Genomic DNA, 18,533 nt, shown 5'->3' with positions numbered 1-18,533 from the left:
CTTGAAGTAATTTGGTTATTTAGCAATGTATTAATATTGTTATCATTATTATTAGTAAGTATTAACATTATTATTGTTATTACCTTGTGCTAGACTATGAGTTATATGTCATTATCATGTCATTCTTGTTTTTCCAAAGACCTGTTTATTCTTGTTATGGCTATGTTATCATATGTTCACATTTCTATGGCTAAGTTGTGTTTGAAATATTTGATCGTTTTCAGTTGTGTTTACCTATTCATCTTCAGACAGTAAAACTTAACATTCAACTCTTCTTAATTTGACTTTTAATTGTTTTCATAAATTCATAAATCTTCAACCGAATTAGTTTTTTTTTAAACTATCGGACGACCAAAGAGACGATTCAACATCCCACAATGAAGTAAATTACCTATGAAAAACAAACAATATCTTCATGAAAATGATACAACTTGAAAGGTCCATTTTAATTGACCTTTGTAGAGATTAGCCTCACGTAGTTGGACATTAATGAACAATAGTGCAATATTCTAAAAGAACATACTTTCCCATCTCTAGGCTACACATAGCTATCCTATGCATTTGTATTTAGGTTGGTGCATGGGATTCCTGGCAACTAGCTTATCAGTTAGATTCGGTGGAAATACAATCGAGCCTCAAGGTCATGTTCTTATTGATTCTCACTTTGATATTTTCATATCAAATAAATTAATGCTCTTTTTTATATTTCTAAATGCCGATGACTGGCTATTTAAAGATCTGATCAAGGAAATAGTCACAAAGCAAGGTAAGAAGTTGGGTAGACTATACAGTGAATATAAATTAACAAATTGTTTTAAAATGAATATTACTTTGTTGTGCCATAGTCAGACAGTTATTTATTCGCTTATGCCAAAGGCATTCCTGCGCACAAGCCAGACCACCACCAAATCAGCGTCACTTCCTTAGACTCAAGAGGAATTAACTCCTCCTTTTCACTTAGCAACCCAGGGCACGTAGCAACAGCTGAGCCAATGCGCTCTACCAGATACGGTCCCACCGACTGCGGTGCTTGGCAACCCATATAAAACGTGATGACGTCTTCCTCACTGAGCGTATTATGGGATGTGTGGAATTAAACAGCGACGGCAGTAGAAAGAAAAAAAAAGATATAGCTTATAAACGAGGTTGAAGTAAACATGGAGCTATCGGCTGTTGGAGAGCGTGTCTTCGCTGCCGAGTCTATCATCAAACAACGCATAAGAAGAGTATGCAGTTTATTTTCGTTACACCTCCGCGTTTCTAACAATAATGTATGCTAATCGCAATGACATTTTATCGACAATAAGTAGGCCTAATTCTCTCCCTATTTGTTGTTCTACTTGCAGGGTCGAATGGAATACCTTGTGAAATGGAAGGGCTGGTCTAAAAAGTGAGTAGGCTACACTCTGGGTTGGAAGCTGGCAGCAGCGCTTCCAGCCTGTCGTTTTATCTCTCGAATGCTTGTTTTTATGTGCAGCAATGTGTGCTCATGACATGTTTAGGCCATGTAACCGAGGCTTGTTGATTGCGTAAAGGGCATGGTTTTGGTAACATTCGCGTATTTTGCTTAGGCTATTTTAACGCACAAGCACAGGACAAGGGTGTTGCTAACATTAGCAGATTGCTATCTCCACATACGTCGCTGTCCGCTAGGCAATGCCAGAATGAAAGCAACGAGATTCTCAGCCGACATTGTTTCATTTGGTGAACGCTTTCGCCACGAATGTGACACTCTTTTTACGCTACCGTGTCGTTCTTTTGGATAGATATAGCACCTGGGAACCGGAGGAAAACATTCTAGATGCGCGCCTCTTCGCTGCATTCGAAGAGAGGTAAGGTTTTGACAGCACAGCAGGCCTCTTCTGGCAGAGTGCGAATATGTCATCTTGGGCTATCCCCAACAGACGACACGCATTTAACATAACCCAAATAAGACTAAATTATTTCGAGCGAGTTACGTTTCATACGAAAATTGTATGTATTTATTTCACAGGGAGCGTGAAAGGGAGTTATTTGGGCCTAAGAAGAGGGGACCGAAGCCGGAGACATTTCTGCTGAAGGTGGGGGAATTAAACTGTGACTGTCATGAGTTAGTTAGTCCATATTTCAGTCATATGTTTTTTCTTACTCATCACCTATGTTTTCCGACAATTGAATCATGAATCTTGTGGTCTGATAGAATGTCAGACTACAAAATGTCTGACATTCAGCTAATAAATAGATGAAAGTGCAACATTGTCTGTTATCTTGCTCTTAAATTGTTTTTAACCTCTGCTTTAATATCCGTTTTGATGCTATTGTTCAAACTCCAAGTTGAATAAAGTAACACACGTTTCCAAGTTACAATAGGAAATAAATGTATCGCAAAAGAGTAAATGCATGGGGCTTGCTTTCTGTTTAAACATTGTCATTACCAACAAAATTGGCATCATTGTAACAATGATTTTGGTGTAGGGAAATGCCATGTGGATGAACAATGTCATATAGGCCTATTTCAACGTTGGAAAATATCTGCAATGATACAGCTTATAAATAACAGGATTTAGCCTTCCAAGTACATGTTTATGAAACCCCATACTTATCTAACTTGACCACCTTTATACAGGCAAAGGCGAAAGCCACAGCAAAGACTTATGAATGCAGAAGAGAAATGCCAAGGGGGATTCGTGTTTCATACCCTGTTCCGACGCCTATGATTACACCGAGAGCTCGAGAGGGACTACGGGCTGTCGTGCCCACAATCTTTCCCCCTAGCACGGTCAACCGAGGAGAGAGCGTGAGGGTCAGACTGCCAGAGACAGAGAGAAGGCCGCGACCGGCGCCTCCGCCCTCATTCATGGCTGAGGAATTTGTCACCATTCCTAAAAAAAGGGGACCTAAACCCAAGTTACGTTTACGATTCAACATGGAGCCAGACAGCTGTCCAACAGAGGAGCCCGGGAAGAGGAGTCGGTTAGAGGAGCAGCAGGTCCCATACGGTCAGTCTAAAATGTCCAGACATTGTCATCATGAAGGGGAAACATCTGAGAGAAGTGTCATCCAGTTGACACACAGGTTTCAGGAGGGAACGAGCATTGTGCCAAAATCAAACAAAGCTCAAAGACAGGTGGGGACTATGTCCCATCCTGGCACCCATAGCCATGACGGAAGACTCGTCCATAAGGCTAGACTCGATCACCAGAGCCGCAGGACTTTAGAATGCCCTGGGGGCATGTCTATCCCACACCCCAAACTGAAGCATGTGTCCAAAAACCATTTCTACAGAGCCAGTGACTCTTCTTCATCCATGCAACAGTCTAGGCCCATTGTTGTCGCCAAATCGCCTGCATCGAGGAGTTCTGGAGAGCAGTCAGCAGTGTCTTGGAGGCCACGTCTGGATAATGTTGAGACGGTGGTGGTAACAGATGTTACAACAAACTTTTTGACAGTCACCATCAAAGAGAGCAGCACAGACAAAGGTTTTTTCAAAGATAAAAGATGAAATTAAGTCAATCTGCTTCACATAACATGACTAACAATGCAACAGCTATTTGTAAGAAGTTGGTAATAACTTAATCATGATCATTTGAGATACATTTTCTATAGGCCTAACTATATCCAGTGTTGTATGTTTAATATGTATTATGTCAAAAGTATTTAATGTAATAATGACCAAATTAAACATGTCTATATAGTTTATTTGAATATAATTTTTTGGATAACTATTTTGTATTTCATTTAAACTTTTAAATACATTAAGAGTCTTACATTTCCTCACCTTCTAATGGGGCTATCAGTTCAGCCTGGTTTAAATGTGGTAGGCTATAGAGGTATGTAATAGCTGTTATTTAATATAGCAATAAGGACTTTCCCTAACGTTTCATACCATTTTCTGTACACATTTAAAATATATATTTTTAAAAATATTTTCACATTTTGTATTAACATAATTGCAAGGATAGACATGCATGTAGACCTACTCTAGTGTAAAGTTGGCCTAATGTTTAAAAATATTTGGAAAATACCTTTCATTATCCATGGCATATTCTATGCAATAAATCGAGAATATTCGTGTGAAAATGTATGTCAGATAAGGTTCAGTGGACGACCCTGACCTATAGTTAACGATTTCCCTAATACATAGCTCTGTGCTCCGGTGCAGCAACCAGTGTAGTTGGAGCTCGGCGGTTGAGTTGTTCCTGGACTCCCTGGTGTGTGTCAAATCAGTTCAGCACAGCTGGGACTGGGACTAGCGATATTTTAGTTATGACTTCCATTAAACTGCTTTAGAAAAATGCACGAGCAAAATAAATCCGTTTCCGATGCTGAGTTAATTTGTTTTGGGATTTGAGGTAATCATTTGTAAAATGTATTTTGTTAGTTTATTCAAATAGCCATTTGGGAATTGTTTTGCGCAATATTCAAAATAACCCGTCAATGGATTTTCTTGACAAAACTAATTGTGTGCTTGAAGAAACCTTCGGACAAGATAATTAAATGGGACAATGATTAACTGAGGTTTTGGGTTTCTTCAAGCAAACAATTAGTTGTGTCACGAAAATGTGGGGTTTAAGGACAGGACTTGTCAGAGTTTAACTTTTTGACAGTATCTAAATGGTAGGTTTACTTCAGTTAGGGTAGATAACAATGAATTACCGTTTAGCTCTAAAGCATTGGTCATGGTCCGAGCTAATGAGTTTTGATGATCTATTGCTCGTTAGACCAATTTTGTCTTTTCTAATTATTTGTTTACAATCTAGAGGGATATTCGCATGGGGTCTTGATTAGCAGACAAGGACGTGCATGTATGTAGTCAATATTTTATCACTTTACTTATTATTCTTAGGTCTATTGACAGACTGCCGAAAGAAATGGCACACATGCGGCCACGGACTGCTTCATCTTTTGGATCTTGAATTGGACCACAACCTTTTAATTAAATTAGTCGAACGCTCATTTTCAAAAAAAATTACGAAATATTATGTCCAAGTGCATCTTAGAAGTATTCCTACTTTTGATAATGCCAATATCTAATGGCTTCTGCATTGTAGATTTGCTTCGTTATCTATAGCCTAATATAATACAGGTTTTACATTCATGTCAGCCTAACGGTTGACGTTTCTATCTTTTGGAAAAAGAACAAGGAAATATGACTCATCATCACACACCCTGATGACCCACGCCTCCTTTTATAAACTGAGCTATATGACTTGCCTAGTTAAAGGTTAAATAAAGGTTAAATATTAATACTTAAATACTGCAATCAATTCCTCTCGCACGCCCGGGACTATCGGCCAACCCATGTGTATGTATGTGCAACGTTATGTCTCCTAATTGTTTTAGGCCTAAGCCTATGTCTTTTGCGACAAGCAATGTATAGACGGTGCCAGACGCACGCCAGACGCACGGCAGTGGGGTAGGCTATATTACAATGCAGGGACCAGAGAGCACGGGAGTCTCATTACAGGTGGTTGCCGTCGGGGACCGTTTTAGCCAGCCATGGGTTGGTCCTGGGCAGGAGTGCCACGAGCGTTCAAAGGTGCAGATGAAACGCGGATGCTGCTGGATGTGTGTGATGATGGGACGGACGTCTGTGTGGCATATTTTACTATTTTCATATGATGTGGTCGTGCCTCATATGGGATGGGGTGCTTGCCCTTGCAGGTACGGCAGTAACCCTCAAAACTGGGTGGAGTGTCACAGACTCAACTCTATGTTGCCATAAGCCTATGAGCTTTTTATTTTATTATTCTAGATTTTAATATATATTATTCAATAGGAGTTCTAATACAGCTACTAGGTTACATTTACATTTTGCATGATTTTGTAACATTTTAAAGGGGTTCACATTAAAGAAAAATATTACTTTGGCCAATTAGCATAATGCATCTTATGGACAGATGATGTAACAAAATGTAAATGACATGCCTGCAGGGAGACAGAAATATTACAGTGCTGGAGCTGAGCTAGAGGTTGATTGTGACCATAAATGATCTCTGGCATTTCTAACACTCTGGCCCATTATTTTAATTGAGGACCCCAAACGAGCCAATTTTATTGCTTGAGGCGCCCATTATTAGCCAGATAATGATACTTTTGCGAAGAAAAAAAACAAGTTATGCAGGCAAAAAATGGTCCAGCCCTTCTGGCATTTGCCCGAAATGCCAGATGGCTATTCTGCCCCTATGGGACACTGAACCACTAGCCTTCTGTAGAATTCAGTCAGTCTGGGAGCTGAATGCCACTCGGACTAGAGGGTTATTCTCTCTCTTTTTGTAGAATAACAAAGTCTCCATTCATGTTGCTCTCCCCAGGGAACTGGGCTCTGGCCTCCGAACACGTGACGCAAACAGACGAACCTGAGAGCGCGTGTGAAAATGAGCCTGGCTGTGACAAACAGCGCGAGCCACTCAACTGCCATTGACAGTTACAAGGCCTTCCCTTACAGCTGAATTCTGATAGACGATTGAAAATAATAGCTATACCTGGGTATAGTTCGGAATAGTTTTTATAGAATCAATTAAAATAGTGTCGGTTAAGAAATACATACATTATTAGTGTTTAAAATGAATAAAACGTGCCCTATTTTAGCTCTTAGCAGTTTTTTTAATCTAGCCTATAGACTATGTTATTACTACACAGTAGGCCTATGTCTGTTAAATTTCCACCCTGTTGAGGAAAGGACATATCATTTCGTACGCCTATACCCTAGCAGAGGACTTTCCCCGCAGCTGAGAAAACATCTGCCTAAATTCTCCATATGAGTGCAATTTACCAAACCACATTCCCATAAAAACGCATAAGCCTTTGATCGCACACCACCGGAGGGGCCAACCAAGTCCTGTGACTTTGTATTATATACATGTGGTTGCTGGATAACCCCGCAAGATGTCGCCATGGACTTGACTTGCACCTTTTGTTGCTTGAGCACAGAAGGATTGCTATTTTGTTCACAGGTTTTAACCCTCAAACGTTAAACCGAGACGCGCATGCCCTGCATTTTCCAGATGTGCATTACATGTACACGACCACTAGATAGAGCCCAAGTATCAAAAATACGTTGTGCCTTTTTCAGTTCTTGGCCTGGGCCTGTTCCTAGTTGGATGCAACCGGGAAGGGATTTCGTCATCATTACGGTTAATCGCCCTCCCCACCTTCTTCACCCCCACTCACCACCCAAACTACCTGTGGCCGTTAGGCCTACCATTCGTTTTATAAAACCAAGCCTATCATTACAAAATGCGATTTCAATTATCTATATATACAAACACATCGTATTATTTTGTTAATTTATTTTACGAGTGATTTACTTGTATAGGCTTATGTTTAGGGGTTGAATGTGCAAATATAAAGTGTTCGGAAAATACGTATCAATACTAGCCGACATAAATAAAAGGCTTCTAAATAAGAAGTAATTGGCAGTTGTCGTCATTTATTTCCCAAAGTTTCATGAAGGCTCGCTCCAATTATCCAGGTGTGGAAAAGCTGTGAGTCGCGCAGTGCAGCTGGAGGTAACAGATGGCTGGAGCCTGTACTGCGGATCGTCTTTTCACTGAACTAACCTAAAACTAAAGCTAAAAGAGATTGAACGCGTATTAAGTATTCAGTCGTGTGGGAACGTAGGCCTAAATAATGCGATAAAAATAAATGTAATTACGTTTTGTTCAAGCTTTTTCGATTATTGGACCCACAGGCTATTCCGATTGATAGCCTATACCTACAATTTGCCACAAATAGTCTACATGTCGTTTTATCTATTTTACACAACTTCTATCATTAAATTATGCAACGACAAATGCAAATTACCGCCTTTGAAACGGTTTCGATTTTACAAATCTTTGGGCTTGGTAATTACGCCATTGATTGATTGATTGATTGATTGATTGATTGAATTTATTTGACAATTTGTAAAATACATAATTAATGGCGCTCCAGCCAGTGACGTCTCCACATACAATTTAAGAAAATCATCAAGGATAACACAATTAAGCTTAATAGCTTATTTCCATTGTGGTCCAACGGTAATGATGACGAAATCCATTCCCGGTTGTATCAACCATCATCATCATCATCACACATACACACATACACACAGACAGACACATAGCGACGACATCCATTTTCTAGGGTGCACATTACTATTCATACAATGCAGCCGCAGCGTCAGTCACAGGCGTCCACAGATGTTGCTAAGAGAGCATCTCAGTGAGCTAGCAGAAGGATTGGAGCGGAACATTGGTGATGTCTTCTCACCAAGTTGATTTTGGATTCTATTTTTACTCCTATATTTGGTGGTTGCAATGTCGCCAACTCTCAGGCTGATGTTTATGTATGTACTGTTCCTCTGCTGTTTGTCTCCCTGCGCGGCAGACCTATGCAACTGGAGTGGAAGGTGAGGGTTAGGCTTTTTTTTAGTAGCCAGAATTCCAAACTGGTATTTGACATTGGGATTGCGTTTAGCCTTTCTAAAAACTTTGTTCTAAATATTTATAATTATTATCTGTTTATACCAATATCCTAATCGTTTTTAGGCAATTGTGTATTCTTATTGTTGCATATTATTGCAACAACAAGCAATAATATGCAATAGCACTACTTGCAGTTATCCTATCAAAATGGGTTTTGCCAAAATAATACATGTTTTAACACCCCTCCTGGGGGTGGGGGGGAATAATATACATATTCTCTGTGAGTATAGGCTAATCTCTCTCGTCGTATATTATTTTCTGACCTGCATTGTTTTCTGAGTGAGTGTGCCCATTTCAACCCTTCTCCTTGTTCTTCGATTGCAGTGGTTTGGCGCGCGAGGCTGAGGCGAACTCGCGGACTGTGCAGCAGGTGCGGCTGCGTTGCACGGAGGGTTCGGTGGAGTGGGTCTACCCGGGCCAGGCGCTTCGGGTCGTCCTGGAACCCAACCTGTCCTCTGCGCGCCACACAACGGTCTGTATCAAACCGTTCCGCAGCTTCAACGGCGCCAGCGTCTACATCGAGCGGGCTGGGGAACTGGACCTGTTAATGACGGATGGAGGGCGGCCGGAGCAGGTGTTCTGTTTCCCGGCGGACGGACCTCAGAAGCCAGCCATCTTCCTCCTGGCGAACCCGCAGAGGGATATCAGCCAACGCGCAGTAGGCTTCAGATATGAGTTGCTGGGCAATCGGACCACTACGCCCAACCTCGGCCAAAGTGTGTTGCAGGGTGAGTATTTGACAGTGGTGGAAAAATTACCCAATTGTCATAGTTGAGTAAAAGTAAAGATTACTTAAGTAAAAGAGAAAGTCACCCAGTAAAATACTACTTGAGTAAAAGTCTAAAAGTATTTGGTTTTAAATGTACTTAAATATCAAAAGTAAATGTAATTGCACAACTATACTTAAGCATAAAAAGTAAAGTAAAAGTATAAATAATTAAAAATTGCTTATGTTAAGCAAACCAGACGGCACAGTTTATTTATCGATAGCCAGGAGCACAATAACACTCAGACATAATTTACAAACGAAGCATTTGTGTTTAGTTAGTCTGCCAGATCAGAGGCAGTAGGGATGAACAGGGATGTTCTCTTGATAAGTGCGTGAATTGGACCATTTTACTGTCCTGCTAACCATTCAAAATGTAACGTATACTTTTGGGTGTCAGAGAAAATGTATGGAGTAAAAAGTACATTATTTTATTTAGGAATGTAGTGAAGTAAAAGTAAAAGTTGTCAAAAATATAAAGTAAAGTACAGATACCAGAAAAAACGACCTAAGTAGTAGGCTACGTTAAATTATTCGAATTTAAGTACTTTGCACCAGTGACATTTGGAGATAAAACGAATTCTCTATTTGTATGCCATGGTAATAAGATGTTCATTTGACACTTTTGTTGGAGTTGCAATCCCAATTGTAAATAGACCTAATACATTATTTTTTTTATATCAATAAATTATGTTTTGTCAGTTGTATTGATGTCAAAAAAGAACATTGCAGTGAATGAAAGTGATCAACAAGTATCCTTAATGCAAATCATCATGCCTTCAGTTGTTTTTAAGTGGTTTTTACTTTAGACCCATCTTCTTGACCATCATTTAACCATTTCCAAGCAAGTGCATCAATAATAAAACACTGATACATTCTAACTTAATCATAGAAGACAATAAACTCCTAGCATCACAGTACTTTTCACAAGAGGTGGGCTCATTCACTGTGTGGGTGGAGGGGTGTGCTGGGGAGACTGAGGGACAGTTTGGGGCCCAAAGAAATCAGTCAATTATCCAATTAAAGACCAAATCCAATCTTGCCTGGTCTAGGAAGCAGCTGCTGACCGGTCTGTTGTTTTGTCTGGTGGTCTCATTTCCACCGGAGGGACAAAGCCAGGGACTAGGATGGCGGAGGGCCATTGGCCCCCGGGTGTCTCAATGGAGACAGCAAATACTTGTTGGATTCTACAGATGCCTCATCTCTGAGTGTGTGTGGGCCTGTCTCAATGGGGTGACGTCATTCTCCTGTCCTGATGAGATGATGGGATGTCTGTCTGTCTGTCTGAGTCCTTCTCTCCCAATATTGACAGAGTGGAGGAGTTCAGTGGAGAATACCAGTGATTGGGGTCACCAGTCTGGGGTCATTCAATTAGACCGCTAAACAATAGAAGTCAAACATGGAGGTCGAGACTCATCAAGGCTTTTGATCTGTGTGGGTAGTGCTCGTATGGTGGAAGAGATGTGAATGGAGTAGACACATGCCAGACATTCCTCCATCTGACCCCTTGGCTTGTTGTCTGGATGAACTGAGGAGGGATGGATGGATGGAGGGAGGGATGGAGCTGCTGGTATGTGTGTGTCAATGGAGTGGCAAGCTGTCTGTAATCCTCATCCATCAATCAGTTGTCTCAAGCCCAGCCGTCAGAGTAGGGTGTTGGGTGTGGTCTGAAGTGTTGAAAGTGGGCCATCACAGTAGAGTGTTGGGTGTGGTCTGAAGTGTTGAAAGTAGACCCTCACAGTGTGGTGTTAGTTGTGGTCTGAAGTGTTGAAAGTGGACCCTCACAGTAGCGTGTTGTGTGTGGTCTGAAGTGTTGAAAGTAGACCCTCACAGTAGGGTGTTAGTTGTGGTCTGAAGTGTTCAAAGTGGACCCTCACAGTTGTGTGTTGTCTGAAGTGTTGAAAGTGGACCCTCACAGTAGGGTGTTGGGTGTGGTCTGAAGTGTTGAAAGTAGACCCTCACAGTAGGGTGTTGGGTGTGGTCTGAAGTGTTCAAAGTGGACCCTCACAGTAGGGTGTTGGGTGTGGTCTGAAGTGTTCAAAGTGGACCCTCACAGTAGCGTGTTGGGTGTGGTCTGAAGTGTTCAAAGTGGACCCTCACAGTAGGGTGTTGGGTGTGGTCTGAAGTGTTCAAAGTGGACCCTCACAGTAGGGTGTTGGGTGTGGTCTGAAGTGTTCAAAGTGGACCCTCACAGTAGGGTGTTGGGTGTGGTCTGAAGTGTTGAAAGTAGACCCTCACAGTAGGGTGTTGGGTGTGGTCTGAAGTGTTGAAAGTGGACCCTCACAGTAGGGTGTTGGGTGTGGTCTGAAGTGTTGAAAGTGGACCCTCACAGTAGCATGTTGGGTGTGTTCTGAAGTGTTCAAAGTAGACCCTCACAGTTGGGTGTGGTCCGAAGTTTTCAAAGTGGACCCTCACAGTAGAGTGTTGGGTGTGGTCTGACGTGTTGAAAGTAGACCCTCACAGTACGGTGTTGGGTGTGGTCTGAAGTGTTGAAAGTGGACCTTCACAGTAGGGTGTTAGTTGTGGTCTGAAGTGTTGAAAGTGGACCTTCACAGTAGGGTGTTGTCTGAAGTGTTGAAAGTGAACCCTCACAGTAGGGTGTTGGGTGTGGTCTGAAGTGTTGAAAGTGGACCCTCACAGTACTGTGATGGGTATGGTCTGAAGTGTTGAAAGTGGACCCTCACAGTAGGGTGATAGTGTCCAGTAAGATGATCACTATAAGAAGTGTAGATGATGATGGTTAATATGAGAGAAAGAGAGAAATGGGTGGTGATGCAGAGTATGGAGTGGGCAGAGTGAGAGAGATAGATAGATTGTGAAGTCGAGAGAGAGAGAGAGAGAATGATTAGAGAGCGAGAGAGAGTTGTGAGAAGACAAGACAAGTGAAGTGAAAGGATGTGCATTGGTGCTCCACAGGGTGATGTGTGCCCCTTTCCTCTGCATAGACCCACACTCTTTCTCTAAACTTCTCTCTCTCCTCCCACAGCTAGCTGCCGTCCCTGCATAGACCCACACTCTTTCTCTAAACTTCTCTCTCTCCTCCCACAGCTAGCTGCCGTCCCTGCATAGACCCACACTCTTTCTCTAAACTTCTCTCTCTCCTCCCACAGCTAGCTGCCGTCCCTGCATAGACCCACACTCTTTCTCTAAACTTCTCTCTCTCCTCCCACAGCTAGCTGCCGTCCCTGCATAGACCCACACTCTTTCTCTAAACTTCTCTCTCTCCTCCCACAGCTAGCTGCCGTCCCTGCATAGACCCACACTCTTTCTCTAAACTTCTCTCTCTCCTCCCACAGCTAGCTGCCGTCCCTGCATAGACCCACACTCTTTCTCTAAACTTCTCTCTCTCCTCCCACAGCTAGCTGCCGACCCTGCATAGACCCACACTCTTTCTCTAAACTTCTCTCTCTCCTCCCACAGCTAGCTGCCGACCCTGCATAGACCCACACTCTTTCTCTAAACTTCTCTCTCTCCTCCCACAGCTAGCTGCCGTCCCTGCATAGACCCACACTCTTTCTCTAAACTTCTCTCTCTCCTCCCACAGCTAGCTGCCGACCCTGCATAGACCCACACTCTTTCTCTAAACTTCTCTCTCTCCTCCCACAGCTAGCTGCCGACCCTGCAATGACACAGAGCTCCTCCTGGCCATCTGCAGCAGTGACTTTGGTATGTATCAATAGAACATAAATAATTCATTATTGTTCTTATTTACAAATCTAGATCCTATATGAAACATTTATAAAAACGGTAAACAGCTATAGCTTTTGTCTTGTTGTGTGCTATCTCCTTAGTTCTCCATAGATCCATGTAGCCCAATCTGTCCCCTCATCAGCTGGGTATCACCACTAATTTATGCTACAAAGGCCTGGGGTGGAGTGAGTGAGTGGGTGTTGGAAAGGAGATTTTGTGTCTGTGTGGATGTGTTGGGGTGGGGGGGTAGTGGGCCTGATCTGTTCCCAGCGAACAGCTTCTGTAGCTGGGCAGAGGGGCCTGACAGATGTGAGGGCTGAGGCTGCACAATGGGAGACCCATTGGCTTAAGGCTGCAACAGAGCAGAAGCAATAGTACCATTGAGTCCACTTCATTTATAGGCTGACTCCCGTGCCCTGATCTCACAAATCACCATCATCGACTTTTTGATGAGAGAAAATAGCTGGCTAATGAAAGTGTAAATGGCCACAGAGAGTGAAAGGAGGGAATGGAGGGCTTTCTGTGGAGTGAGTGGGGGATGTGGAGACTGAGAGGAGGGAGAGTGAGTGGGAGATCTGGAGACAGAGGAGGGAGAGTGATTGGGGGATATGGAGACAGAGAGGAGTGAGAGTGAGTGGGGGATGTGGAGACTGAGAGGAGGGAGAGTGAGTGGGGGATGTGGAGACTGAGAGGAGGGAAAGTGAGTGGGGGATGTGGAGACAGAGAGGAGTGAGTGGGGGATGTGGAGACAGAGAGAAGTGAGAGTGAGTGGGGGATGTGGAGACTGAGAGGAGGGAGAGTGAGTGAGGGATGGGGAGACTGAGAGGAGTGAGAGTGAGTGGGGGATGTGGAGACTAAGAGTGAAGTTTCTGGAGGGAAGATTTGAATCCTTTTTCCACTCATACTCACACAGCAAGATCCTGTTAACTTTTTAATTTCCCTCTTGGCCACTTTAAAAAAAAACACGTTATTGAAATGCTCACAACAATTTAGATCAGCTGAATCATACTGTGTTGATGGCTGTTTAATTGATACATTTCTCATCTTTCTGTTCATATTAATTTTTATTGCAATAAAACACAACCATAAATGTTTGGGCTGACTGAAAACAGTCTCTAATGTTAGTCCCCTCCTCTGCCCCTCCAGTGGTTCGCGGCTCCATCAGGAACGTATCCCACAATGCTGAGCGGCAGACATCGTTGGTAGAGGTCTCAGAGGGGAGGGTGTACCGGCAGCGTAGCGGGGTGTTCGAGCGCCACACTGGCACCATAGGGGTTCCCGGTTCCAGTTCCTCATGGCGCGGTCACATCCACACACTGTTACAGTGTCACGTAAAGCCTGGGGGCGGAGAGTTCCTTTTCACAGGGACAGAACACTTTGGGGAGGCCTGGCTGGGTTGTGCCCCCCGCTATAAAGACTTCATGTCCCTCTACCAATCAGCTTGGGCGGCTCGTCAGAACCCCTGTGAGTTCCCGCTGGACTGAGGGTGTGTCCCATTTCCTAGTGGTAATCCATGAGCCCTTTGACCTATAGGTAGGGTTTATTTTCTTAAATGGAACACATTGAGTCTCTTCTTTCTACCCCAGTTGGCATGGTAGAGGTTATGTCGCCGTGGCAGCAAGCGAGCGAGATGAGTTCCTCACGACCACAGCGATTTGAGAGATGTTGTCCCTTCTACTCCTCCTGATTCTATACCGCTCACAACACCAGCAGGGACAAATCTGTTGGAGCACTTGTAGAGCACAAGGAGTACAAGGCCCAGGGCAGGGGCCCACAGGGGACCCATCCAGGCAGCACTAGAGGGGCCACCCCTGCCCCTGCCGGCCCCAGCGGGGAAAGGCTTAGAGAGCCTGGCCCTTTGTCTGTCTCTCTTCTCAACGCCCACAGCTCCCAGAGACTAAAAATGGTTTGACTACTGCTTCACGCTTTGTCTCTCCCCACACCAACTGCTGCTCACTTCAGGGTCTCGGCGTGAGAGGTGTCCTCTGGACTACTGTGGCAGGAAATCATATGAATTTAATGTCTGATTGTTGTTAGAGGGTTTATGTGGTCTTGTTTATTCCTTTGTACGATAGGTTTTGAAATATTTTATTGTAATGTAAATTAAATGTTTTGTAAATTCACAAGGATTTGCTTATTTACATATTGATTGTATCATTTTGGTTTTATTACAGGGTATGGATGATGCTAATGTGTAGGTGCAAACCTTCAGTTTGATTACCATTTATTGCCAAATATATAAGCAATGTTTGTGGGGATTTCTTGTGTACTTTTTTTGATTGACTTGAAATGCACTTTCAAGCAATTACTTAAACTTTTGAACAAGATATTTATTTTGTTCTTCATAACAGTCTTTATTGTGGTTCTTGAGCATTCTGGGAAAATATTTGTTGAAAATAGCTCCTCCTGTAGGAAATAATGATCATGAATGTTTGCATTACAATTTTCTGCAACACATTTAAATGACAAAAAACATCTATTGCACTATTGTATCTATTGTCTATTAAAATAATGATGTTACACATGTGGTACAGATGTTTTTTTAATTTCAGTCATTGAGCTTTTGGCATTAAGCGTTAGACAACCCTAAGCATTAGAGGGAGAGTTTGAAAGATGAGGGGATGTCAACCCCAAACCCCCTCACCTCTACCCCCCAACCAGCAGGCCTCCCCTCAGTGTTAGCCTGGGCGTGGCAGCCCCTCCCGCTCTATTGTGGGTAGTCAGTGGACTGAGTGACGCAGACAGAGTGGGGTTTTACAGAGCTGCTGGGATAGTGAATGAAGAAGACCATTTTTCTTCAGCTTTAAGATTGATTATATGTCTCAGGCCCTCTGTTCTTCATCAGCCACATTCAACAGACCTGTGCTTTAGATGGAAGCAGTGGGATTTAAACTCACGTCTCAGAAGAGGCTGGAGCCAAAACTCAAGGCACTATAAAATATTGTATCACATTAGTATCGCCAGTCTTGCTAGCTCAGCAAACTGTGGACCAGACAGACAGAGAGAAGGCTGAGGTGATGAATGTGGGAGTCTTTATTAGACTGCAGAGGTAGATAGTTTGGGCTCTTTCTCTTCGCAATCTCAGCAGTATTGACGGTAGAATTTTTTAGATAAGAGTTAATAAATACTTAATAGATAGTTAATGGCCAATGTTCAAGGAGATTATTAATATGGCCTCAAATAACCCTAGTGATAGAAAACGGTCCATTTAAAATCTCACTGCTCACAGGTGGAACGGTTGCTCTAACTAATAATGAGATTTTTCAAAAATCGGAATTTCAAAAGTATTACAACCTGCGTCTGAACGCAAATTCTTAATATAGATTTGTATTTAGTCTATCCAGTCCATCTAGCTGTGGTCTATAGATTGTTTCACAACAGAGACATGAGCCCCTCCTAAAGACCAGCATCTAAAAGCACAAGGCTTTTGTGTCTTTTGGTATAGCTGGTATGGAATAGGATTAAATGGGATGTTGTACCCCCATCCATATGCAACACAGTGCATAATCTCAGTTTTATAGGGGAATGGGAGTTCAGAGCAAACTGTCCAACACGTTTCTACTTTGGCCCTTTTCCACTGCTTTCTATACCGGCCTAATTATAAGCAGTGCTAATGTCAATGGAATAACTCAGTGTAAAATGATATACAAATGGCTAAGATGGGGACAGAAAATGACTAGGCTGAATCAGTCTATTCTTTTGGGGCTGTTGCTCCCCGATCACAGCCTGGGAAACAGAGTGAGCAGAGGTGGGAGGGGGACTTTTCGGGGCCCCAAAAATCTAAGGCCCCTCCCCTTGCCCCTCCCCCCAAAAGATGGAACAATTCATTGACTTTTAAAGCGACTCCTTTTTATGCCTATTCCACACGTCTACTTGGCTGAGCAGGATTCACAAATTGCTGTGTTGAACATTTTATTGGGACTAAATAGCTGCCAATGAAAGTGTAAATGACTGTGGGCTGAATGGGGCCCCCACAATGGGCCCACGGTGACAAGGCCCCGGCAGACATAATGATCATTGTCACAGATGCTGTTAGCCAGGAACCACTGGGCCTCATGAATCCAAGGGGGCAATTTCAAGCCAGTAGACCGGTCACTTTATCCACCAAGATCATCTCTATCTCTATCTCTATCTTAACTTTTTCTTTCTTTCTTTCTTTCTTTCTTTCTTTCTTTCTTTCTTTCTTTCTTTCTTTCTTTCTTTCTTTCTTTCTTTCTTTCTTTCTTTCTTTCTTTCTTTCTATCTCTTTTCTCTTTCTATCTCTCCTCTTTCTATCTCTTTTCTCTTTCTATCTCTGTTCTCTTTCTATCTTCTCTTTCTATCTCTCTCCTCTTTCTATCTCTTCTCTTTCTATCTCTGTTCTCTTTCTATCTTCTCTTTCTATCTCTCTCCTCTTTCTATCTCTTTTCTCTTTCTATCTCTGTTCTCTTTCTCTTCTCTTTCTATTTCCTTTGTCTATCTCTGTTCTCTTTCTATCTTCTCTTTCTATCTCTCTCCTCTTTCTATCTCTGTTCTCTTTCTCTTCTCTTTCTATCTCCTCTGTCTATCTCTGTTCTCTTTCTATCTCCTCTTTCTATCTTTGTTCTCTTTCTATCTTCTCTTTCTTTCTTTCTATCTTTCTTCTCTTCTCTTTCTATCTCTCCTCTTTCTTTCTATCTATCTTCTCTTTCTATCTCTCTTCTCTTTCTATCTATCTCTCTTCTATTTCTTTCTGTCTCTCTTCTCTTATCCTTCCGGTTCGTCCAGTTATCGTCAAACTTAGTTTCTTCGTGAGGTTTTGATCATAAATACTCCTGATACTATAATCCACTAGACATTTTTCTTAGAAAAGCACCTTTGAAAAACCCTAAATGGCTTAGCGTTTTAACCAACCTTTTAAATACTATTAAATGCAAAACTGTGGTGTGAAAAAATTACGAACCCTGCTCAACTCCAACTCATATCTCCTAAAGTCTCCAAAAAAGTAGATTTTCAAACCCAGATCTCCCTCACCAAGTCACTATTGTCCTCCTGAGGGGCGTACCATATCAAATTTGCGAGCTGAATATTGTCTACTCTCCGGGCTTTTGAGGTCACACAATTCCCATCTTTGGGAATTCTCCAGCCGGGCTCTGAGTGAACGACGTCCCGGGGTTTTCCAGGAGCGCCTGGAAGCGGGAGGCCGTGAGCCCCTCGGATGGTGTGCCGGCAGGAGTCCCCTCCGTCTGGGGGGTAATTGGTTTATCCCGCCGCCTGGCCAGCTTTCCCATGTGGGCCACTGCTGTGGGGAGGCCCGGGGTACAATGTGGAAACAGCATGAGACCCTCCAGGCCAGCCTTTGACTGGGTCTCCTTTACAGGCTATAGGACCAGGAGCATGGGAGCACAAAGCTCATGCCAGAGATGGACCCTGTGGTTTTGAAAAGGTCCTTCATTATTTTGCCGTCTGTTGTTTGCGTTTGAACTGAGTGTTTTGGTAATTGACTTATGGGGAAAGTTCTTTTGTTTTTGTTTTTTTATATCCCCGCTGATTCATAAAGTAATGAGATGGAGAGTTGGGCCAAAGTTTTACAAAGTGGTGAAGCCCTCTATACACAACACACCTGGTTGGAAATTCAGTTGGCTTTTCCACATTCTTTTCTACATAATGCT

General features: G+C 42.8%; 2 protein-coding genes across 3 annotated transcripts; both read left to right on the top strand.

Moving 5' to 3' along the window:
* The first annotated feature begins 1,061 nt into the window (after positions 1 to 1,061).
* On the top strand, positions 1,062 to 3,676 carry LOC106596252 (chromobox protein homolog 8). Of its 2 annotated transcripts, XM_045719985.2 has the most exons (5): positions 1,063 to 1,226; positions 1,347 to 1,390; positions 1,767 to 1,832; positions 1,994 to 2,060; positions 2,606 to 3,676. In XM_045719985.2, exons 1-5 carry the CDS (start codon positions 1,158 to 1,160, stop codon positions 3,479 to 3,481), a joined length of 1,122 nt encoding a protein of 373 aa, XP_045575941.1. In that variant the 5' UTR covers positions 1,063 to 1,157; the 3' UTR covers positions 3,482 to 3,676. The 2 variants fall into 2 exon arrangements, with proteins under 2 accessions (XP_045575942.1, XP_045575941.1); XM_045719986.2 differs by lacking the exon at positions 1,767 to 1,832 and having other exon boundaries at positions 1,062 to 1,226.
* A 4,252-nt stretch (positions 3,677 to 7,928) lies between these two features.
* LOC145850162 (meteorin-like protein) lies at positions 7,929 to 15,425 on the top strand. The gene is made up of 4 exons (XM_045719989.2): positions 7,929 to 8,371; positions 8,772 to 9,175; positions 12,820 to 12,879; positions 14,050 to 15,425. Exons 1-4 carry the CDS (start codon positions 8,280 to 8,282, stop codon positions 14,385 to 14,387), a joined length of 894 nt encoding a protein of 297 aa, XP_045575945.1. The 5' UTR covers positions 7,929 to 8,279; the 3' UTR covers positions 14,388 to 15,425.
* Positions 15,426 to 18,533: the final 3,108 nt, after the last annotated feature.

Source organism: Salmo salar, chromosome 06 (genome assembly GCF_965601325.2).
Source record: "Salmo salar chromosome 06, fSalSal1, whole genome shotgun sequence".
NCBI classification, from domain to species: domain Eukaryota; kingdom Metazoa; phylum Chordata; class Actinopteri; order Salmoniformes; family Salmonidae; genus Salmo; species Salmo salar.
The sequence above is the reverse complement of the archived record's forward strand: the minus strand, read 5'-3'. Positions and strand labels throughout refer to the sequence as shown.

Excerpts from the sequence above, each read along its gene's own strand:
- LOC106596252 (XM_045719985.2), top strand. The coding sequence starts at position 1,158 with ATGGAGCTATCGGCTGTTGGAGAGCGTGTCTTCGCTGCCGAGTCTATC. Across the intron at positions 1,227-1,346 it reads TCAAACAACGCATAAGAAGA|GGTCGAATGGAATACCTTGT; the intron begins GTATGCAGTTTA and ends TTCTACTTGCAG. Across the intron at positions 1,391-1,766 it reads TGGAAGGGCTGGTCTAAAAA|ATATAGCACCTGGGAACCGG; the intron begins GTGAGTAGGCTA and ends TCTTTTGGATAG.
- LOC145850162 (XM_045719989.2), top strand. The coding sequence starts at position 8,280 with ATGTCGCCAACTCTCAGGCTGATGTTTATGTATGTACTGTTCCTCTGC. Across the intron at positions 8,372-8,771 it reads CTATGCAACTGGAGTGGAAG|TGGTTTGGCGCGCGAGGCTG; the intron begins GTGAGGGTTAGG and ends CTTCGATTGCAG. Across the intron at positions 9,176-12,819 it reads CGGCCAAAGTGTGTTGCAGG|CTAGCTGCCGACCCTGCAAT; the intron begins GTGAGTATTTGA and ends CTCCTCCCACAG.